Source organism: Stegodyphus dumicola, chromosome 3, assembly GCF_044657685.1.
Source record: "Stegodyphus dumicola isolate Sdum_Otavi_A_Nest chromosome 3, ASM4465768v1".
Taxonomy (NCBI): Eukaryota; Metazoa; Arthropoda; class Arachnida; order Araneae; family Eresidae; genus Stegodyphus; species Stegodyphus dumicola.
The window spans coordinates 40,655,470-40,680,657 of record NC_140770.1 but is presented as its reverse complement, the minus strand read 5'-3'; the positions used below and the strand labels follow the sequence as shown (position 1 = coordinate 40,680,657).

The 25,188-nt window shown below is 32.3% G+C and overlaps 1 protein-coding gene and 1 long non-coding RNA gene across 7 annotated transcripts in view; one reads left to right on the top strand and one right to left on the bottom strand.

Moving 5' to 3' along the window:
• The window catches only part of Traf4 (TNF receptor associated factor 4), a 491,235-nt gene that overhangs the window by 290,350 nt on the left and 175,697 nt on the right, over positions 1–25,188 (top strand). The window contains exon 1 of one of the 6 annotated variants that reach the window (XM_085812791.1): positions 20,476–20,629. The exons of the other annotated variants lie outside the window; for them this stretch is intronic. Within the exon in view, the coding sequence (XP_085668917.1) occupies positions 20,616–20,629 (14 nt within the window). The 5' untranslated portion in view covers positions 20,476–20,615. Of the gene's footprint in view, positions 1–20,475; positions 20,630–25,188 lie in introns of those variants that run through there. 6 annotated transcript variants of the gene reach the window in all.
• On the bottom strand, positions 1,948–25,112 carry LOC118182807 (uncharacterized). The gene is made up of 3 exons (XR_004757123.2): positions 24,739–25,112; positions 23,108–23,635; positions 1,948–2,143 (listed from the first exon to the last, which is right to left on the bottom strand). It is a non-coding gene; the product is annotated as an uncharacterized LOC118182807 (long non-coding RNA).

Below are 25,188 nucleotides of genomic sequence, written 5' to 3'. Positions count from 1 at the left end.
GGAATGATTTCGCTGAATAATACTAAGTATTAACATAAATATAGGCTGACACGTAATAGTTATTTGCATTTTAACTGAAAACGTTGCCTGGGGCAACGTTTTCAGTTAAAAAGCAAGTAGACTAGGCTGCACGTAATAGTTACCTGCATTTTAACTGAAAAAGTGCTCAGAATGCTGAATAATTAGACAAATGATTCTAGATTCGTATGCAAATTTATAAAATTAAACCTAATTTATTAGCAAACTTTACATTGTTTAACCTTCCTTCCCTTCTGATGGCTTATTAGCTTTTAACTAAGTACATAATGCATTTAACTAAGTCCAAAATTCTAAAACACATGCAAGTGGTAAAAAATATTAATTTAAAATTACAGATTCTACGTTTGAGACTCTTACATCGTTACTTGCTGCGTTTAAGAAAGTACCAGTGGTATACTACGTAAAAAACAGCAAACTGCTTTAATGTTTTACACTGAAGGAATCCCGACTAACTGCTTTGTCTTTCCTAGTGACCTAATTGCCATAAGTGAAGGCCTTGATTCTGTTGTCTCACTCAATGAAGCTGAAGCACCTTTCTTTGTCCCATCAAATTCACCTACAGTGAATTTCTTCCGTGTTAATGAGATTACAGACACTCTGGTTAAGGCCGGTGCGGAAGATGCCTTGGTGCCTTTTACCCTCTCATTATACGGAGCTTTTTTCCATGATTAAATACACTTAGCTTATTCCACTGGTCCACCTCTGGTATCAGAGTAATCAGCCTGTTGGCTGTCTGGCAATTGATTGCAACAGACAAGATCAAACATTCTCACTCGCTTCCTTAGAGGGTATCTTCTGTCTTTGACATTTTTGAGTGTTCCAAGTGTTTCATAATAATCTGCACTAAATGCTCTACTGACCAACTTTTCTCTAAACATATTCTTGCTTGCCTGGGGCTATCTAGGCAGAATTTTACTGACAGTCCACTGTTGGTAGTGGATTTCTTTAGAGTGCACAATGTCATGGACTTGATTTAGCCCTGCTAGTCTTTGGGGATGAGAAACAACAACAACAATATTCCCAACGAGGAGCTGGAGCCACGTTGTTAACAACGTGGCTCCAGCTCCTCGTGACTTCTAAGCCTAAGCGCTAGCCAATACAAAAAAAGACTCACCAAAACCAGATCGGTAAACTGGGGAACGGACGGTTAATGAAATAAATAGCTTTACCAAAGCTCTCTCCCCAAATTATACATTTGCTTACTTTTGAAAGTCCAACTAATCTGCTAAAGAACGACAAAATAAATATAAATTAAAAGAATTAACATGAAATTAATCTAATATCTAAATTAATATGTTTAAATTACAATCAGTTGTCTTACTAACCTTCTTTTCTAGCACTTTTATAAGTATTTGAGCAAAAAATGTTTCATGCAATGACGCCCTTAAATTCAGAAAGACATTAGACTATATATCTAAGTCGTTCAAAATAGACGTGTACAGGATGCGTAATTTTGCCTGTGTTGTTTATATGACACATTTTTTCTTCCCTGAATCCAAATTTCTACCCAAATAGATGTAAGCTTTTATTTAAGAAATAAAAAAAATCTAATGCTAGGCTCAAACATATCTCAGCGTTTAGTTGTATTAAATTAGAAATACTTTGAAGTTAACATTTACTATTCCGAGGTTATTATAGGCGTAATTTTACCAATCTTTACAAAATTCTCTAGAATCTGCTGACGTCAGTTTGTCAAAAATCATCGAATTCCCTCGTATATGATCTCGTGATGTAACTGGTAACCGCGGTTTAACTGATTCCAACTCTCAGCCTGTCTTGTCCAGCTCGCAACTAGAGGACCACGTTTCGAATCTGACGAGGGCATTGCCGATGATGAGAGCATAATTTTTCAAGTTTCTTGCTCCAAAAAATTGATGATCTCTACAAATTCAAGAAAAGCATATTTTTATTTAAAAATATCCTGTTGTTGTCTCAACAGTAACATCAGAACAAATCCACAAGTTTTATTGTGGTAACAAGAGCAGGACTGCATAGGTCGTGACATCAGCTGTAGGCAACTTATAGATGATCGAATGATTTTGCCTAGTGCCGTCATAATTTTGAAGAATTCTCTCCCCAGGATGGCTTAAAATATTCTTGTTGTCTATAAAACAGAAAAAGTTATTCTTAAAATGACGAATTTGATGTAATTTACTTGTGTAGAAAAGTGCAAAGAAGATAAAAATGAAATCGGAATCGTCTAAGAATAAATTTCAGAATTCCAAACGATTTTTCCGCATGCTATCTTTGATATACATGTCGTATCTAGAATAATTCTCTTAATGTCTTGCAAAGGAATTTTTTTGTAGATCGCTAAGCACTAAAATAAAAGAGAGATATAAATATAAAGAAATTTAATAAACCTTGTATTTTCTGACAGCCTAATTCACCCAAATCTATTTATGAAATAGATAACAGCACTTACAATCTTAAGAACTCATCTTTGTCATGTCAAAAGCTTGCTGTTCGGATTGTCAAGATGGCTAATTTGGAAATCCTCCAAACAAGCATGAAGATTGTTTTCTAATCATTACATTCGCTTATAATATTTAAAAATAACTTCAAGCTGTGTGTCTTCTCTAACTAAGTTCTAAAATTTTATAAGCATTTGCGCATTTACAGATAAAAACGTATTTTTGCCTATTAAAGGCGTATTAGTCAGCCATGATCAAATCACGAAATTTTCCTTGCTAAATAGAAGTGTTCTGAAGCTGATTAGGATTGAAAAGGGTTTAATTAATAACAGCGCCTATCGGTAAAGAGATGGTTCTATGTTTTTTTTTTTTTTTTTTTTTTTTTTTTCTTGGAACAATTTTCAAATTTTTAGCCTAATCTTTACATTTGTTTACAATAAAATAAATGTAAAAAGTATGGCTCCTCTCATTAAATTCTAGACGTTTGTAGATATTTTATGGAACTTAAGGAGAGAAAGCAATCATTTAAGCATTAAGAGCATTCGACCAAATCAAGCATTCAGAATCAAATCACGATAGAGTGCGTTCGACCAAATCAGTCATTTGAAGTCTAATTACGATAATCTCGTTATCAAGTAGAAATTATCCGAAGCTGGTTATTGGTTGCGGAAAGCCGAGTTAGGAAGAAGGCCTAGAAAATGTACTCAAGTAACAGCAACCGTTTCTGTCGTTGCGAGCTAATATCTTGCACGAATAGGTTCCTGATTAATATCCTGTACCATAGACAAAACAAAATAATAAAAAACATGATCCGGTGGTCTGGATGCCCCACTTGAAGTGCCATTATTGTTGTAGTTAAAGGATTTTACTTTGATTTTAATTGTATAGCCTACCTGAATATTTCTGGATAATGGATTTTACATTGTTTTTAGATTATAAGGTATTTCTCCCGCCTTCTTAGCATCCCTTCGTGGTGTCATGGTTAGCACGTTCGTCGCGTTATCGAGAGCTCCGTGCTTCGAGTCCCGGTGAAGACATTGCTCATTTTTCTTGTCTCCTGTTTCAAAAATACCTAATGTCTTTACAGTATAATGATATAGCAAGCCTTCGAAATTTATGAATCACTGTAAACTCCTTTCTGTTATGATTATAGGTAACATTTTTGCGATATTCTCCACCCCTTCCTCTTCCCTTATGTTCCTGTTAATAATAGTCTGTTACAATATCTCTATTTGTCGATATGTTTGTATATTGACCTGTCCTCATGGTAATGTGACTCTTAAATTTGATTTATTTTTTATTTTTGTTATAGCTAAATTCAATATTGATGATAGATTTTTTCCCTCAAAAGGTCACCTTTCTAAAATAAAAAACTGAAAATGTCCTGGTTTAAATATCATTTAAACTCTGGTTATAAAAATTACACTTAGCTGTAGAAGAATAATATTAATCCTATTCTTTAAGAAAATTTTGTTTTCTTATTATAAGGTACTTTCTCTCGCCTTTTTGCATGCCTTCGTAGTGTAACGGCTAGCAAACTCGGTGCGTATTCCAGAGGGTCCAGGTTAGAGTCCCGGGGAGGGCATAGCACATTCTTCATGTACTCCTGCTTCAAAATAACCTAATAACTCTACATTATTAACTCGAATATTTGGTACTTTTATTACCATTTTTCTTCCAGAATTTATCCATTCCATTCTTTTGAAAATAAAGATCCAGCATTTGTTCTTTGGACTTTTCGAAAGAATACAGAGAAATTATGAAAGGAAAAATTAAAATCTGTAGTTTTAAACACTGCCTAAAATTTTCTAGCGAATTGAATTCTAACTTAGCATTAATCTTTCAAAAGAATGTTTCCAGAGTAGGATGACAGCGTCAACGCAATTCCTTTCACTCGAAGATGATCAAATCCTTCATTTCACAACATCCGCCACGCGAGAATTATTCCAGCAGATGTAGGCGGACTCATCTGGCCTCAAATTGGGCGAGAATACAAAAAAACTCCCTGTGTCTTTATTGTATTCGAATGATGTTCTGCCTGCCGTTATGGGTTGTTAATGGCTCGCCGAAAAGCGTTGGACGTGGAGAAAGTGTAGCCCCAAAAGACGCTTGGTTGGGCACAACTTTCTTACTTCGGCCACGCTTCGACGAACGAAGGGGTTGCCTTTATTTTTTAAAAAGTGGAATTTCTGTCTGTAAGGATCTAATTGTCGCCAAGTTTGTCGAGAAGGATAACTGATGCTTCATTGCCGTTAAGAATGCAAGACAAAAACCTTGTTGCATTTTGTTATTTAAGATACTAAATAGAAATAATTGTCACTTTATTCCCCTGTCTGGTCTTTAGATTTTAAGGTCTCTAAATATATTATGGAGAGACAAAACTTCCCTGTCATAAAATCGTTCGTCATACCGCAGTTTCTAATATTTTTGGGATGCTGCCTAATAGCTATGTTAAACGATGCAGCCTCATAAAAAGGCCCCTAACAAAGAAGCAATGGTCTATTCCTTCTCTGTGATTAATGTGGAACGTGGTTTTGCTCTGTTAGGAATGCAAAATAAAACATTTAGCCAAACATTATAATTCTAGAACATACAAACAGTAAAAAATAAAACAACACTGAAAGAGAAAAAAAAATTACACAACACTCAAATAAAAAAAAAAAATTAAAAAAATTTAAAATGGAGATGCGTTTTCCGTAAGGCATGGCATTAATGCTGCTTTCACATCCTCTGCTTTGTAATAAGAGAATAATGTAAAATTTAAATGCTAAAAATTTCCTGTTTTGAGTCAACAATAAAATATCATTGGTATTTTCTTAAAGTTAAGAGCTTAACTGTGTAAGGTTTATGTTAGTTACTCTGTTATCTTATTATTTTATTTGCACTGTAGGATTTTCCTTATTTTGCATAGCAAATTTATTTTAAGTTTGATACCTGTTCTAGACTTCTCAACTTCCCCTCACATTCTCTCGCCAGGATGTAAATTTAAAGTGAAGTGAAGTGCTATTTAAACGTGTGAATATCTCAGTTTATTCAGAGCGTGTTTCGCTAGCCAAGCGCACGTTTCGTTGTTATTTCGCGGTCACGCTAGTAAGCCTCTTGGCCTTATCAGATTAGTATCACGCTGGTTAGATTCCTGTAAGTCCACCTCTTAAGTTCGATCTTGCACTATTTATTTCAGGTTTGACTTGTATTATATTCTACGTTTTAGTTTTCACCGCAAGTTGACGGTATCTTTGTAAAGCACGAAGTCTGTACCTTTCTGTTAACTATTTTGAATTATTAAAGGATTATTTTTACTCTTCGTCTGAGTCAGTAGTTTTTATTCACGCCTGTGCGAGGATTCGTCAGATCACTATATTGTCTATTCTAGTTTATGTGGAACATGAGAGACAGACTGTATAGCACTATCACTTCCATTTTCGTCAGATCTTACCAGGATGCAAATTAAGTATGCACGTATAACAAAATAATTCTTGAAAACTGGAGAGAGAGTTTTGGCAGTGACGCTGGCTATCCTGATAGTTCCTCACCTAGCTATGAGAATAACTTTAGACCGGCTTTCCGCAAGCCGTATCTGCTCGCACAGTTAGATTAGCTTGAACCAACGCTTGATAAAATTAATGAATTACCGTTGTTAAATTATTTTTTTAATTTTAATTTGTTTTATGTTAGCTTAAATCCAACAAGTAGAGAAGATAGTTATGTAAGCACAAGACATGAACTTGTTAATTAAAAAAGTTTGTTCTTTTTCGTTGGTGTTACTTTGATACACAACTGGCAGTTCTCACTAGGGACAAAGTTTAGTTAAATAAGTGAGTGATTCCTTATAACTACCTATCCACATCGATTTCAGTTACAATTAGCTGTATATAAGTTATACAAAACAAACATTTTTTAACCTTAATTTTTAATAGCCCATAAAACATCCTTTTCAATTTTATTATTTTTCTTTCCTGCTCTAAAAATAGGAAAATACTTGTGATTATTCTTCCTGAAGTGCGTCATCCCAAAATTAACGAATATAGTATCGTTTTTAGGCAATGCAAATGATACATATACGTATGTAGATCAAAATGTTTCGGATCTCGCATAAAAATCATGTAAAATATTTCTGAAATATTTAAAACTGAGTACCATTTTGTGATCTTCTTCATGATAATGCTCCTCTGATTCAGTTGGCTTTGCTAAAGGCAGTAAACTAATATGGAGTTGAGGAAATTTACTAGCTCACAGTCCGTATTTAGCTCAGAATGATTAAACTAAAATCTGACCTTATAAGGTATTTCTTCCTCTTTCTTAGCATGCCTTCGTAGTATAGTGGTCAGCACGCTCGGCGCGTATTTCGAGAGGCCCCTGGTTCGAGTCCTGGCGAGGGCATTACTCATTTTTCATCTCTCCAGCTTCGAAATAACCTAATGGCTCTACAATGGCGCCCGAACTAAAAAAAGGGAGTGGATGGTGAATCTCCACCACTAGTAGTTGGCGATTAGATCCCCTAATCCTGTTATCCTTTAAAAGGGGGAGTATATAAGGTATTTCTCCCGCCTTCTTAGCATGCCTTCGTGGTGTAATGGTCATCACGCTTGACGCAAATTCGAGAGGTCCGTGGTTCGAGTCCCGGCGGGAGCATTTTTCATTTTTCATCTTTCCAGTTTCGAAATAACCCAATGTCTTTACAGTGGCTCCCGAAATAAAAGGGTGGTGGATGGTGATTCTTCACCCCCAGAATTTGGCGATCGAGTCTGATAATCCCCAGTCGTCCTTTAAAAAGGAGAGTATAAAAATATAAGTATTTAAAAGAGGTTGTCTCCTACCTTCTTAGCATGCCTTCGTAGTGTAATGGTCAGCACGCTCGGCGCATATTTCGAGAGGCCCGTGGTTCGAGTCCCGGTGAAGGCATTTCTCATTTTTCATCTCACCAGCTTCGAAATAACCCAATGTCTCTACAACCTTTGTGGGAAAAGATTTAACGATTATGATGGCTTGAAAAGAGCAGTTCCAATATATTTAGAGAATAAACCTTCAGATAACTATTATAAAGCCACAGAGTTGTTCATTAAACGGTGTGAAAAATGTATCGAAATACAATGATGATATATTCAAAAATAAACTATCAGAGTTTTCTCTTTGTCTTTTAGAAGTATATCAGGCTAGAAAATTTTGGATCTAGCAAAACTTAACGTGAAATAATACTTAACGTCAGATAATACAAAACATTTAGCAATGAAAATGAAAATCAAATCATTCCAAATAGTACTAAAAACTTTTAATAGTCAATAATAATGAAACGATACTATAGAGAAGAAGGAAGAAAATAGCAATTTCTATAAAGAAGAAGAAACTTTCCTATAAAGAAGTAAAATAACTTCTCTTTAAAAATCTCTTCCAGTATTATGATCTTTCTTTTTTTAGTTCTTCTGATTGTATCCGAAACATATATATATTTTAGGTCCTTCAGTAGGAAACCAGTAAAACTATCTTATCAATCAATCAATAAAACGGCTACATTACGTACTTACATTTAAGTTACAGAATCCTAGACCGAATGCTAAATAGTATGATGTTGTTATACATGCTCTTAAATGTATTCATATACTAAAGGTAAAAGGCTTAAAATTAGTCCACTTTATCTTCAACGATGGAAGGCTATTCACCAGTGAAAGCGTCAAACGTGATTTAAAGACTCCACTTAGCGAAACTGACACAATTACCTATGTTTCGTAAAACTGCTTATTTCGACCTGCATTGTGATTAAAGCAGAGCAATCAGAGCACAAAATGTTGTACTTCTCTCAAGGGAGAAAATAACGACTGCCTTTCAACTCCGAGAATCTTTTCGTTAATTACATATGAAAGGACATAGGAATTTAACATGCGTGAAATTACAACAGTTAATTCCTTTAGTCCTGTGTGAAATCATATGATTGTCACTTGGGTTTAACTCAGTAACATGAGTGAGAAGCAAAGGTCTCAAGGATATGGATATCTGTCTCAAAGACCCGCTTCTGCAGACAGTTAATTTAAAACAGCATTCGAGAATTCTGATTAAGCAAGGCTGCAGATTAGTCATAGTGACCTTATGGGAGTTGTATATTCAACAAGTTTTCTTCCAGGAAGTTGATGAATACTGATACGTTTCGTGTCAAGCCGCATTTCAGACAAAATTTACCGGTCAGCCTGTTGTATGTTTCTTTGCAATACCTTTGTGTATGCAGCGAAGTTAGCTGCTCAGATTAAACTACTCTGACTAGACATCAAGAACACAATGGAGAAAAATAAAAGCAAGTATTTTATTGAGCAGTTTTATAAAAAGAAACATTTTACTTTAAGATTTCTATCAAATGTAGAAAGTAGATTTTCTTCTTCGATTTAGCACTCATATCACGGGAAAGCTGTGCATTTTTAATACAATGTTCTTTAAAAGGAAAAAGTGCACGCTAATGTAAAAATTCGAAAATAGGCTCTTTGAAACAAGAAGAAAACTTTATACTGACGTCTAATCTAATGTAACGATAAAATCTAGCAAAGCTAAGTGTTTCATTTCGGCTAATTTATGTACCATGTTATTGATTTATCTCTTTCTAACAGTATCAGAACTCCTGAACAAATCTGAACTGTAAATGAAAGTGGTATAAAATCATCTATTTATCTTCCATTTACATATTATTACTTACCAGTGCTAGAAAATAGTCATTTAAAAATAATTCTTAACTATCTAACTAACAAAAGCCTTGGCAAACTTTCTAATTCTCTTACGTGTCTTCATCGTCTGCAACAAAAATAAAACTTATAAATAAAAATGATAATGAATAATAATAAAATTCTGTAGCTGCATATTTTCTGCACTCATTTTAATGTTTCTTTCCTTTTTATCGTCTTTCTCTGCTTATTTTAATTTTTTTAATTTTAAATTTAAAAAATGTCTGTACTAATGCTCTTTAACTTTTATTAACCTTACGATGTCGGTTGTCCTAAGCGAGTATTTTCCTAGTAAAACAGAAATCTTTAATACTTATCGTTCTGCAGATACCATTCCAAGAATTTTTCTCCAATGAAAAAAATACAAAACTGTGTTTTCAATAAGCAAGTGCAAAAGTATCCACGTGCCCTTATTTTATGGCGGAATAATAAATGTCATAGGAAGTTCTGTCGTACTTTTTCACACCGGTATTATTAAAAGACTCGTTTTAAATATATGATTTTATGTTCTGCATCGAAAATTCCCTAGGGATTTATTCTTGAACTAGTACGCTTATCGTAATTGTTTAGCTTAAAATTATATCAAGAATTAAAGTGGAATCTGAACATGAAAATCTCATTTATGTCTTTTTCTATTAGGAAAACATATAGATATATATGTAAATCAGTTTTATAATTTAATTTAGTAATAGGCTTTTAATTCTTCATTTTAATTTGGGTATTTCGTCTATCTATTCTAAAATTAATAACAACATTTCTGGACTACGCCATTTTTAGATTAATGTGTGCCCCAGAGCTTGCGTAACGCTAATGACGTAGTTAATTCGGAATCCATACTCTGAGAACTGAAATCTTTCTAACCTAAACCAAAACCTTTCTCTTAACAGATTGCCATGTTGGATGAATGTGCATTTTTAACTTCACCCTTTGTGCTGCTTTGAAGCAATTTCGTTGTGCTTTCTTCCTATCACAATAGTAGTTAAAAACGTAAATGCTCTTGAATAGGCACAATTAATGTGGAAAGTAAATAGAAGCCACAAATGTCAAGTTAAATAAAAATAGAATCTAATCTGCCTCGACTCTCAAGTTTTCTATTCATTATGGATTAGCATTCTACGCAATCAAAATTCTTACTCTTCAGTATACATCTACTACGCTCTACGCTATCAACATTTGCTGCGTCTTTTTTTATCACACCACACACACATATATATACTCGTAGTATCACATTTTTACTTCCTTGTACGAAGTAAAAAGGAAGTATTGTAATCGCGAAAAGTCTCAGGCAGCATATTTCAACGAAAATATCCATTTTGACCGCTATCGAATGCAATTTAACGATGTTTTTGCGTCATATCTGTACGTAAGGACAAAATAAAATACTCTTTTCCTTCAAAAAAATTATAAAACTGCTTTAAAATTAATTCTGAAGAGAATTTTTCTTGGCGTCTGTACGAACGTATGTACCTACGTACGTACGTTCGTGCGTACGTACGTATCTCGCATAACTCAAAAACGAGTAGCCTCAGAACGTTGAAATTTTGTATATAGGACTGCTATAACATGTAGATGTGCACCTCGTATTTTGGTTGCAATCGGCCGCACCAAACATATATAAATATATTTATATATATATCCTTTCTATTACCCGGCTCAGTGATCTCAGTTTCTTTACTCTTATATGTTTGTAAATCGTACATTTTTTGCTTTAAAAATGATTGAATTATGTTGTTTTATCTTCCGGTTAAGGATTTTATGCCTTTAGTAAATCTGTGTGCAATATTTTTAGAATTATCAGCAATTTTAAAGTTGTTTAATTGCCGCTAAGCCTGCTAATGGCGGCCATTGATGTTTACATTTGAAACAGGAGACTAGTGGATTTGTTGCCAATCTAGAGAAACTTAGCTTCGGAAGAACAAAGATAACGCCTTCATTTATTATTGGAAATTAAATCGTGCTTAATCCTTTCTGGAATTTTTAAAGGAAATAAGTGTTTAAGATTTACTTCGTAATTTTTAATATAGATATTTTGAGTTTTTATGTATTTTTGCCTTCTCGCGAAGTGAGAACTGAATTAATTGAATGAGAAATACTCAATCGTCTGTTTTGTTTTGTTTGCTTAATTTCTTTTATACATAGTTCTAGCTTTATTATAGTATTTGAATAGAACATGTGGCAACGATTAGATAATTCTTTAAATGATATACATTTTGTGCATTCTGAGTTATACGAGTAATATGAATGAAATATAATACTGTTAAGTGAACCTACCGCCAGAGTGTCGCTATGGTGAACAAAGTGAATTTTAAAGAATGCATTTATTGTGGTTTATGCGCTGTCGGCGAAGTAGATTTAATTCAATCTAATAAGTTTAAATAAAATGCAAGAAAAAATGCGTATAATTTAATATTCCGTACAAGGAAGTCATGTGGTGTACACATACACATCAGATTTTTTTATTTAAGAAACATACATATTTACAGGCTATTTTGAAATTTATTGGTACTGAATTTCAATTGAGACTTAATGTAAACCTAGCTCTAAATCTCTTGCTGTTCTTTCTCTCTATATATATACATATATATATTTACTGCAATAAAGGTCTAGAAAATACTAATTTAAAATAATAATTAAAATGCTGACTAAAACATTTTTTAATAATATTTCATGGTTTTAATCGAATTTCTGTTCTTTGAAGATGGTATATGAAATAGTTTTCTAATAATATATGATGGCTTGCTCTACGTGGACAGACAACCTCTAATTAACTTTCCGCAATTTCAGGATCTTTTCCCTAGACCAGTACTTTCGAGAACATTCTGACATGTTACGTAGTCGCCACTATGAATGTAGAATTAGCGCCATTTTTGGTCAGATATCTTTTCTCCTCCTGCCACTTAAGACCCTTGCTGCCGCTCTGTCCCTTCTTTTTCCCATTGTTAGAATAGTTATGAGGACGAAAGTTTAAATTTAACCTTATTTTAATTTAAATCACTATTGGATATGTAGTTTTTGGAGAATCTGAAAGTATAATGATTTGCCATTTGAATTGAATAAAGATGCGGAATCAAAGCAGCTAAATACTTCTGTGTCATCATTTCATGCCAAGCTTCATGTGTGTGCCCGACTGCTAAAATATGACATATATATATATATATACACTATAAGCATATGTATATGGATGCATACGGATATGCATATGTATATGGATGTATAACCCGACCTCTATGAATTCAAAATTTACATAAAATTTTTATTTCTTCAAGTATTAAATTGCATACATTTGTATGTTTTGGATTTTGGATTCGGTCTGCTCAAAATAATAATATTTTTTTAACCTTTTTAAAAAAATTTTATGGTATAATTTTGCAATTTTTTCTACTACGTAATTCAGCCTGTAGGAGTTAAAACGATTAGGGACACAAATTACTTCGACTGTTTTTTCTGAAATTATTTTGAATTTTAAACTTTAATCTGCATCTTTGTTGTTTCAGAAACAGGCCCGTTTATTTACTTCTTTCGTTGCACCAACCCTCGGATGACGATGCGGCGAAGGATTCCAGTTTCTTATTTCATTACGAATTTTTCATTTAAATTTCTGTTGTGATTTAAAACAATTGATTTGCATATCAAATAATAATTCTACTCGAATAAAGAAATTTCCCACTTTCCGTAGAACACATTACATTTTAAGTCTATCTTGAATTCTAATGTTAAATTTGATATTATGAATCTAAATTCACTTTTACGTGACATATTTCATTATGAAGTAAGATTTATTAGTCTAGTTAGATGATTTGTGGCTTATCTTAAAACAATTTCTTTTTTACCAATTTATTAAAAAGTGATTTTTATAACCGAGGCAAAGTCTGATATATGGGATTGCAGGAGACCAGAACATGAATCGGAGGCAAGGAGCGGGTGAAGTAAGAGAGAAAGAAAAAGAAAGAAGATAAATAAAATGAAAGAAGGAGCAGGGCTAGACTTTTTCATTCGATATCCAATATAATGCTAATATAGGAAAGAGAAGAATTTTACTTGCTTCGTTTCCAAAATAAAATAAAATTCTATCAGCGCAGGTACGTACAAACATTTTTCTACCTCGACGTCGTAAATCTTTCTTTTGCCTGTATCCTTAAGAAAGAGACGTTAATTTTTTCTTAGTGATTTTTTAGAATTCCTTGAAAATATTTCAAGTTTCACATGGGAAGAAAACGAAATACTTTATTTTAGCCCCCTTTATTTCCTTTTATCTTTAATTTATAAATCGAAATTTTTCCTAGCATAATTTCCTTATTTTTATTATTGTTTCCGTTGCTGTCTAAGTATTAGTGTTTCTACAGTCATTCTAATCAAACGGTATACAAACAATCTTTTTATATTAAAAGCTTATATAAACGAGCTGCGAAAAAGGGTAAAATCTGTTATAATTTTACCAGTTTTTGTGTCTCGTTATGTTTCGCTATACACTCTAGTAACATTTACCATCCATGCGGATTCGCAAATTACTTTTTTAGCACTGTTACATTGCTTGGGAAGATCCTAAATTATCTTTCATAATGTAACTTATGTTCCGGTATATTTCCGGTGTAGAACGCGTACTTTCAATACAGAAAAATAAGATCGAAATTTACGGGTTCGCCTTATACCCCAGGTATAAAAATGATAAATTTAAAAAGTAAGGTATAAGCACTAAAAATTAGGTTTATATAGATATCTAAACACTGATTATTTAAAAGAAACGACATACGTTATGACCTTAAAAATTTTCATTATCGGATTACAGGAAAAGTTTGTCATCTTCGTCTTCCGTTACATCTTCAGGCACATCATCAAATTCTCTTTCCTCTTCCCCATCATTGTTATTCTGATCCACAAATTAATAATAATCATCATCCGATCCATCTTTCACCAACATCAAACAGCCTTGCTGCAGCACGATTTTCATTTTCTGTCGCAAAACGAATAGCTTTTCATTTAAAATCAGCACTGTGTTTGTTTGTTTTCGCGGTAACCATATTTACTACTAAAAGAAACACTAGATCAACTGCATTTCAACTAAAGCAAATGCGATTTACTAAAAGCTTAGATTTTCACTTCAAAATCACGCCTTCAAAAGACTAAAGAAAGAGAAAATACCTAACTTATAATTCCACGAATTCATTCAGATTGGAAGTGCATTCTTACTCCAAATTATATCCTCCTTTTCACGAAACCCTACAACAGCTTTTTTTGGACCTCTGCATTGAATACAATCCACCCTCTTTGCAGGAATATTTACTCCCTCAAGCATTTAACCCACACACAGATAGTTCCCTTATCGCTTGTCACTTCGGTATACTACTACTTGAAAAGGCTAGGACAAATCCTCGAATGAGTGACCTCAAAACATAGAAGCATTGCACATGTATCATTTAGGTTTCTTCGTGAAGAATTTGGTGCGTGTTATCCGGCGAATAGCCCTAAAAATTAAAATATACAGCTTGGAATTGTAGTTGCGCGTTATACATGGGTGAGCGCTGTATGCCGGAAAATACGGTATATATGAATGGCATATTCCAACTTTATGCTATAAGTTTTATACTATAATTATTCACTGAAGTTTACCTTTCCTACTATATTCCAGCTTATATAATGAGAGTCTTAATTATTTAGTTGTTTTTTAACTCAAATATTTTAAGGCGAAAAATTAATTTCGTAAGATGTCACGTAACTAAAAATGTATAAGTCTGAAAACGTTCATTATTTGGCTTTCTCCTCTGAGTCAGACAGCAAATCGACAACTAATCATTAAAGGTATTCATCATTCAATCTTTCAAAGAGATTTACGATCTTGTAAAACGTTTCATTGATAACACAACTACTTTATTTACTAATTACTTTTTACATAACAGGTATTTTACATGACCTCAGACAAAAATCAGTTATTTAGCATTAACATAGAAATTATAATTATTTATAAAAAATATTTTATTGAATTAGAGATTTTAATTTTCAAAATGGTATTGCAAATATTCTTCGGAGATTCCAGATTTTTATAATGAAGACACATAAAACAGGAGTTCCAATAACGTTGATTTTCTATAACACTAAATTGGAAAGCTGTAACATTTGTCATTTCTGTAATATTATCATTTTTAAATTATTCTAATATGTGCAGAGAGATATATTTTTTCCAGGTATTAGTTCGAATTTTTATTGCGGATACAAATACGAAGAGAGTAAAATTGCGGATACAGACACGAAGAGACTAAAATAATACTAACAAATTCATTTTGTATTTTAAATTAATTACATTGAAGATATCCGGAACGAAAATTGTACTTCATTATATATATTTAATCCTTAAAATCCGAAATTCACCAAAATAATTAATACATTTGATCATAGTGTGTGCCTAATTAACGGTAGTTATAAACAGAATGAGTAAACGAAACTAAACATGCTCTCATAATTATCTTCCTATTAGTATTTTTAATTGCTTTTATCACAGAGGAAACTTTTAAAATAAATCTGAAGGCATAAATACTTATAAAGAAAGAACACAGATGATTTAGTAAGAGCGAGGGGTAACAATTCAAAATCGAAAGAATTCTATTTATGGAAAAAAAGGTTAATGCTTTAGCTAAAAGCGAATTTTAAAAAGTTATTATTTTGGTAAAATTTAACTGAAAAGATAGTAGACCTATGAGATACTTAGAGATGAGTAACAATGATTAGGATCAGCAGAACTAAGCCTTAAAAACGCAGAAAATTGTTAGAGTTCTGATTTATACAGAAACGAGAGCAATTATTAGAACGGAAAAAATTAATACTTGAAAAGAAAGAAGGTTTAAGCTAGAGCTCTCTATAGTAATCGAATCAGAAATATTAAGGACGTAAGTAAAAAGAAGACTGATGATTCAAATAGAGAAAAATGACAACAATCAGAAGGAAAAGAACAAAATAGAAAAAAGATTGAAGGTCTGTTGCAAAAAACGTACCAGCAGTCTGAATCGGAAGAAGTAAAAGAGCTTTTGTTACGCAAAAATAGAATATTTGTATCTAGTAAATATATATTCAAAAAATTATGATTCGAATTACTGAGTTTACAACTATTAATAAGGAATTACCAAACGCCTCTGGCTGACCAATTATTTATTCTCACTACAATATTTATTAATGATAATTTACTTAGTATTCGTTATTAAAATCATATACTTTTAACCAGCGTGTAATGGTGCATTGTTATTAAAATTTCTAAAGGAAAAAAATAATGCTTTTATCATAAACAACACTAATTTTAATTAATTTTGTTAGGTTAAGGAGCACAAAACTTGTTACAATTCTTATTCACTTTAAAAAACGATTTTTGCCAAAATGTGGCAACCCGCCTGAATGATTTCAAAAGGAAAAGGTTTTGTCACATAATGTTACGCCTGGCTTCACGTTTCCGTAATCAACTCCTCTCCAATAGTTTATCCTCGGCTCTCCATTTCCCATAATCGGTGACTTTTTGTGATCGTTTTTTGTCGTTAACATTACTCCCGAAAGTAATTTACGCCCTCGCCTTATTTGTCTACGTGAGAACACTGAGGTAACTAAAGAAAAGACACATCGAGTTTTATTGCTTTAGACCTTGTAGAACGCTTTTAATTTTTAGTGAATATTTTAATAGTGATTTTCTTCGATTCAGATCCTGTAGGTGACTCAAAAGCAGCAAATGTAGCCTTTGTTTTCACGTCTACTGAATATAAAAAATTAGTAATGTATGAAAACCTGAAGTTTCTCTCTTCAAAAAAAGTGCTAATGTAATTTCGGAGATTAATTCTGTTTCACACAGTGAAAATGGTGGCTTTTAAAACGTTGTAGTCTCACAAGTAATTGAGACTATATGGGGAATCTGTAATTATGATATATCGCTTTTCTATAATAAACAGAACCTTGCCGTAAATACGGCACTTGATCAGAAATCCGCACAAAAGTTTTCACGCAGCTGTTAGATATTAACAAAACAAAGCTTTTATTATATAAAAATTTTACATAACACAACTTTGTATACTTTAAGTTATTCTTTACGCACATTTGCATGCTTTAAGTTATTCTGGGCATATATACGTACAACACCCATATGTAAATATTTATATTCAATTTGCAATAGTTATCGGTGCAGAAGAAGTTTTTCATTGCATCTTTGCACTTCTGTTGCGTGAGAAATTGTAAGTGAACTACTGATTTAAAACGCAGTTTCTAATTAAAACAGAATATTATGAGTACGCTTTAAAATCTATAATTAACTGGTTTATCGAAAATGTACCTACTTCTTGCTTTAAAAATTAATTGTTGTCATATGATTTTTATATTCTTCTATTGACGCATGTATTTATATAAAGACAATAATAATATTAAAATTTGCCAAACAAAATCTTTGCAAACCAATAAAAAGAAAGCAGTTCTTCCTCTTACGTTGCTGTTAAAACTTCATCCACTGCTTCCCTTCTATCAATAAATTCTATGAATATGTAAAATCGTATATTCTGTGAAAGCTTCTACGATGTTTCATCAGCATGAAATGAAAACAGTATTCAACCTGTCATGAATGTTGCTATTACTTTATACGCTGCTCTAATATCATGCATTTGCAGCAGCACCATCGAGAATAATTTTTATCACATAATTATACACATAATATATGATTATATATATAATTATATACGTAATAGCGTACCTTTTGAGCTTCGGATGTAAGTAAATATTGTATATAATATTTTCAATTTTCATTTTCATTTTAGAGTTTATTTTATTTTTATCTTTTAATTGTCCAAAAGGTCTCATGCGGAACGAAATCTGGTTCAATTCTCTCGGATTATTCAGGTTTTAATGTTTCAGATTATTACCCTTTGAGAAATCTGTCTGGAGCATAAAAATATGAATAATTTAAAACGTATTATAAAATTTTAATATAACTGGTAAGTTTACTTTAAATAAATTCTAAAAAGTTTTCAAAAATAGCATGGAATCGTCTTAACTTTCGTTTCATGTTTTTAAAATTTAACACCGTTTTCTTTAATACAGTTTTAGAATTCTTCTAGGAGGGTTTAATCTACTTCAACTAAATTATTGATTTAATAATAAAATTCCATAGTCAAGAATACATTTAAAATTCTAACTATATCTTCTTTTCATTTTTAATGGCGACGGTCTCTTATACGTGGAAGTACGTGGAATTAAATCCACAGCCCCGTAGTCAAGTTGTTTTTCCCGCCTTTTCTATACGCACAGTTATAGAATGTTCTGGAGATATTTAAAGCGAACTGGAATGGCTAACGAGGCTGATGTCATTTCTTGGAAGCTCCACCTTTCCAGGGGCTATAAAAGGACTCGCAAAGGAATATCGGAGTCTTTTCTTTAATGTAACGATGCAGTAAACTTCATACAAAACGTTATTAGTAATTCTTTTTTATTTACTCCGGAGATCAGATTTTTGTAATTGCTATTTACCCTGAAATATAATAAATGGGTCCTGTTTTTTAAACTTATCGTCTCATAATTTAAGCTACGACTACATCTATGATTCTTCACCAATCTATTTATTCCGGACAAAAGCTGGTACATCACATATATATATATATATATATATATAATGTTTTATGATCTTAAATTCATTTATTGCGAAAACAAGTTACTACTACTTGCGCAATTGCTGCAAAGTAAGTTAATAATAATGATGCAGATGTAAAGCTAAGCAGATTCTTGAATTTTATGTTATAGTGTATTAATTCTACTTCTGCTCATTATTGGACATTGTTGTGTGTTGCTCTATAATACTGCCATGATAATTGCGCTGTTCTGTAACTTTATGTGTTCTGATGGTGTACTTCTGTCTTCGTCTATCTGTAATTCGTTCTGAATAATTTAAATAAAGTAAACTTAGACCTCTGCATCATGATCAGGCATCCATGGCAACATAATCTGACTTGTTCTCGATTATGCCGCGTAATATGCCTTTATCAAACGTGGACTGGATCTGACAAGTTGCTAGTTTGCATCACCGATAGACTCTAAGTTGAAAGGTCTGAGACAACAACTTTTCTGCAATGGCAATCTATACTTCACTATTCCAATTTCGACCGCAAATACTTGCGAGAGTTTCGTACCCGTCTTCCCCTGTCATCAGCTTTTTGGACAGATCGTGCTCAGCAGATAGTTAAGTGTCTGCATGCCGCAGAGACACTATACAGATTACAAATGGCTACGGCCTTCGTAAGTAGAATCCAACTTCATGAATTAGTAACCGGCATTGCTGACATTCAATCCGAGCTAACGAAACTCGATAAAATTTTGTACGTGTAAAACAAACTTTATCAAATTTATATACGTGTAGTTACTGAAAAGTTGGTTCTAGAATTTTTAAGTAACAATTATTTAGTTGCCAATAAATGCTTTAGTTACTGTTACTATCGCTATGCTCATTTAAAGATTGTAAGGTATTTTCTCCCCACTTCCAGAATGCCTCCGTGGTGTAATGGTTAGCACACTCGGCGCGTATTCGAGAGGTCCAGGTTCGAGTTCCGGTCAGGGCATTTGCACATATTTTCACAGTAGCACAAAATTGTGGGACTGCTTGTCGCAACCAAAATGGTGCGTGATTGAGGACATCTGCCACAAGAACTAAAAGTGTCCAGAAATAAATTGTATCTTGTTACCTTCTGCTAACTGTTTCTTCTGCGTTCTGTCACCTTGTGTGCCTGCGCTGCTATTTTTTAATCTCAAAATATCTGCACAATATATACTTGCGTATGCTATTATATCGGTTATTTCCTGACCTTCCATTGTTGCAAAGAATCGTTTTAGATTCAGCTCGGTGGCAGATGATATCCTGACACCCAAAATATTCCAGAATTTTTGAAAAATTATCGAATAATGGTATTCAATCTTCTTTGTTAATTTTTCGTGCATATTTGACATTTACGATTCTGATATTTTTATTTGTGAGGTCCAGCTTTCACTTTTAAACTGCCCGGTTGCATTTCAGTAAGGTATTATTATACTGCTTGTCTCTTAACTTTCTTCCGAATTGAAAAGTCCGTAACGGATTCAGAGCAGATATAAAAAACACAAGTTTCTCGACAAGCCGCACTCCTCCGTTTTTACCTGTTGGAACATCTTGATCCTCATTTGCGTGAAGAGTAGAAGAAGAAGGGGCAATTTTCTTAGCCAGCTAGTTGGTCGCGCCAGAGTTTTACGTCACGCCGTCGAAGACCCACCTTTCGAACGGGGTCCGGTTTTGTGGTCGTCCCAGCAGACGACCCGTGACGAAGAGGTTGCTGCTCACTCAACACACACACCTGGGATCGCGGAGTCAGGTGGGTGATCGAGTTCGGTTCAGTAGTCGTTCAGGGGAGAGAACTCTCGCTGGATTATTTTGGTTTTGCGGGCTGCAGCTTATTACCGTCTGCGCTCAGCCAGTGTATCGGACAACATGCCTTACGAACGGTACGTTTTTATTTTATTTCTTGGAGCAGAGGGAAAGGAATATTTTGAAAAAGCTTTACTCGGTCAGTTTGTTCTTTGAATTGAATTAACGCAGCTGATTAGCAACAATGTTTAATTTCAATGTTTAACGACAATGTTTGATTGCTATTAGGCGCCCTTTACCACTTGTTCCCTCAACAGTATTTCGGTATATATTTTAGGCAAATAAAAAAAATGCAAATGAAAATTTTGAAATTTTTATCTAGCTTTAGCAATTCTGTCAAAATGATACTGAAACGGTCTGTTCAGAAAGTCCATCTCTCAGTTAGCTATGAAATATGGCAGATATGAAAAATTTTACGTCCAAATATTAAACTAATACTTTTGGGGGGGGTTACCTTTCAAGCTTTATACAAGTTAAATTGCTCTAGGCCACATTATTTTTTTTTTAAGTAAGCGAATATTGACGCCCTTATTAATAAGATTTCATTTTTCAGTTATTTAAGAATTATGTCATATAATTGAGCAAAACGGGTGACACATGAATAAATTTTTCCTTTTGAGTATATGTTAAGCGAATAAATCTGAATATTTCAAATAATCAGAAATTCAAAATTTAATTTGTATTTTTAATATGCTTTTGTAGTTTAAGCTTTATTATATTGTTGCATAGAAGGTGGAATATTTAATAGAATACTTTAACAAATTACAAAGTCGAAGCATTTACTGTTTTAATAAATAATATGGATACAAAAAAATCAGTCTTCAAATTAGAGGTATGGAAAATTTTGTAAATTTGATGTACTGATAAGCCCTTTTGAAATATTACTTTGTGCATTTATATTAACTACTCAAGACATAGATTCCAAGGCTAAAGCAATATTTCATATTTATACAAGTAATTTTCCGATCAGTCCTAAATTATGATTGGTTAATCATGATATCTTTTCCATGAAAACCTTTGCTTATCAATCATAAAGACCTTTCTAGTCAATCCTGATTTTAGCATAAATTCTGAACGTTTGATCTACTGATTTATTACAGATTAACTTTTAATCTTCCTTAGTGTTTGGAAGTCTGTGAATTGCGTGTGAAAAGAAGGAATAAAATTACTTAGTACATTTTGGACGAAACTCTTTTCAGTATGTTATCTATGAATTTCTAATTAGTTATTTCTTTATTAAATAACTAATAATAAAATTAATTAAGAATCAAAATTAAACTTATAATTTCATAATTAATTTTAATAATTCTTAATTCATAATTAAGAATCAAAATTAAACTTAATAGTTTTATTTCTACAAAAAAGTAAAAATTGTTTCAGATCAGTTTAGAAAGTCGTCTGCGTAGTAAATAATACAAACAGAACAATTAAGAATAGGCTTCCTTACTTTGTAAATAAAGTTGATCATTTTCCACTCTTACTATGTAAGAGATGTTATTGTTTGAGCAATTTGTATAAAATCGCGCTAGATATAAATGGACGTTGTTCTAATGGATGAATAATAATAATAATTTTAGATACCATAAAAGAACTTTGATGAGCCTTCGATACCAAGAAGCCTTAAGTTAATGTTCTAAAATGTTATTTCTTGCTGGACTTTTTAAATACCATGTCATAAATAAAATAAATTTCTAAGACTTTATGACATCCAGTGCAAAATTTCTAATTGTGAATATTACCGTCTTCGTCTACGTCATAAATATAATATGATGCTTCGTAACAGCATACAAACTGAAAACGTCTTTATTGATTTTCGTTTTTAATTTTGTTCACACGGTAAAATATTTTTTCAGTATTCTGATATATTTTTCATGTCATTTCATGCTTAAAATGAAACTCGAAAAAAAATTACAAAATTTATTAAATTTTAATTCTTTTTGAATAGAATTTGAATACTATTCAGCATTAAAGTCTTATTTTATGAATAAATTTTTATTAAAAAATAGAATTTTTGTGGAATTTTTATATTTTTTATCTTTTAAAATTTGTATTTTATTATATATATTATTTATTAAAATGTAGGAATTTTTTATATATTTTATTTATTTATTTATTTATAAAAATGGTAATCTATTCTGTAGTTATCAGATCGCATTCTTTACCTTCTTTAAAAAGTGGCAGTTAATTTCTTTCATCTAATCTCCTTTCAGCCGGCTTTCATTTTAGCCAGCTAAATTTTCTTCAAGATTTTTTTTCGCGAATCAAATTACCATGACAATTCTAGGAAAAGTACAGTGCACTCTAGTCGGAAACAATGCATTAATTTGTATAGAAAGTAAAAACAAAGCATTTTTAAATCATAGTTTGAAAGCTCTCTAACTTACATTTCACTTTATGGTTGGTTGTTATCAACCTCTTTTAGATCGTAATCTTTGCGAGCATGTAGTTTTTGTTAATTGCATTAATTTGAACTACTCAGTTTTTTAATTAAATAAAATAAATATTTAACAAAGATCCGTAGGAATGTATATATGTATATATATATATATACGTACCTCCAATCTGTCTGTCTATCTTTTAGTTGTTTTCTAAGTTTTTCTGGATCTGCAGTTTTCCTGAGTTCATCTAATTAAAATGTGAACTAGATTTTTTACTCTTACTGGCTGATAAAACTCATTTTCTTTTAGTAATTGTATTAATAATTTTCCGATTATTCGCTTTTTATTCCTGATAATTTGCTGCATTTAAAAATTGTCACTCCCGAAGCAATATCTTGTTCCGCCTATTTAACTAGGAAGTTGTTAGCTTCCAAATATAATGTCTAAAGAAAGCTTAAATGCTAGGGAGGGGTCCATTTACAGGAACATCCATTTGTCACATCCGTCGATGAACTGTGGTAACAGAGGGGCAAGTAATGTTTTAATGCTTTATACACTTTTCCGGTCGTCTGCAGCCAGCTGAATCTTTTGTCACTCAATATATTTCACGGACGTAATATTTCTCAACAGATAAATCACTTCCTATACAGAAGAGAAATGAAAGTTTCTTCCAACGTCCCCCCTTTTCGGGAATAGTCGACTGACCTAGAAATAAGGAGAAAGTGTTTTATTTATTTTTTTAATGTACACTTTATTGAGAATTCCAAATAGTTTTGCTTGCTACTTATATTTTTGAAATATAATAGTCCATTTATTCAAAATACTGCTAGCAATGTACAGAGTATACGAAAAGGCTAGATGTATATCATACTTCTCATTTCTCTAAATACTGATCACAGGCGTATCATTTTTAAATAAAAATTTCTTAAAATAAACAGCAGATTTTTTTAAAACTGTATATATAATGTGCAGAAAGATATGAAAAAGTAAAAAATCTAACCGTTTTACGTATTTTCGCGGGAGTATAAAATTCTGTCAATAAAATATTCAGCATATACATTAAAGTATTTTTAAGGAATTAAATTTATTTCTTCTATATAATAGTGGATGTATATAATAGTATGATGTAGTGGTTGGCATACCTAATTAAAAACTGGGAAGACTCGGGTTTTTATTTTCTACCTAAGCACAGTTAATTTTTAAGGTAACATCTTAAATAATTTATTCGTTCTGTAATGGTATACGAACTATAATATGTGGTAGATAATAACTCCGCATCGTCTTGATACGGCCGCCTCAGTCTCATCTCTTTCAGTCAAAACAAGTTTATTGACATAGTAATAACCATGCCTATTAGCAATTTAAATTCAAAATCTTTGATTGCGAATTTAGACAGCAACTGCAAAATAAAAACATCTCCTTCCCGTGATTAATTCTGTCTTAGATAAAATAGTATTCGTCATAGCTGGACTCTTACTTTGTATGAAAACTTTAATTAAACATATATTCATCAGTTCTGTTGTACATGTTTGAATAGATCGTTTTGTCTTCAACTAATGAAATCATCCGAAATGTTTTACTAATTGAAATTATTAAATTACAAGAACTGTGTGATAAGTTAGAATTTTTATTTTTAGAGAAATTTCATTTTCAGATCAGATTGTATTCATATAACTGTCTCATTTTAGGAAACTTTGGAAACAAAAGTGTAAGACTAAGATCAATAATAAGAAAATAAAACCTGTAGTCAATTTTTTCGAACACTCTATACAGCAATTATAGTTTAGAATAAAAATCTAAATACTTACAATAATGTTTGTTTTTATAAAAACTCTACTTGGAATTTTCAAATTTATAGCTTAGCAGAAAACAAAACATGATGTGGCGAGATCGGTCCTCTGGTGCGACCAATTCTACAGCAAGCGCTTCTGATCTCAAGTGTGAAATTACGAAACTCCTAACAGCCAAAGTACACACTCCTTAAACATCTAAAATAACACCTCCCGTATGCGGCTTCATATTTGAACTTTTATTAAATTCCTATCTGTCTAGTACACTAATCTGTGTCTGTTGATCCGTATCTGCTAGTAGACAATGCTAAAACTTCTTGCTTTCTCGCAATGCGGAAAGAGAAACTTTACCTTCCTCAGTTTGCAGTAAAGTGCATAGATGTTGCGTAGGAGAGTAATAAGATCGTAGACCCTTATTTAATTGATCTTGCGCACGGAGATTAAAGACGAGTTTGTGGATACGGTGAG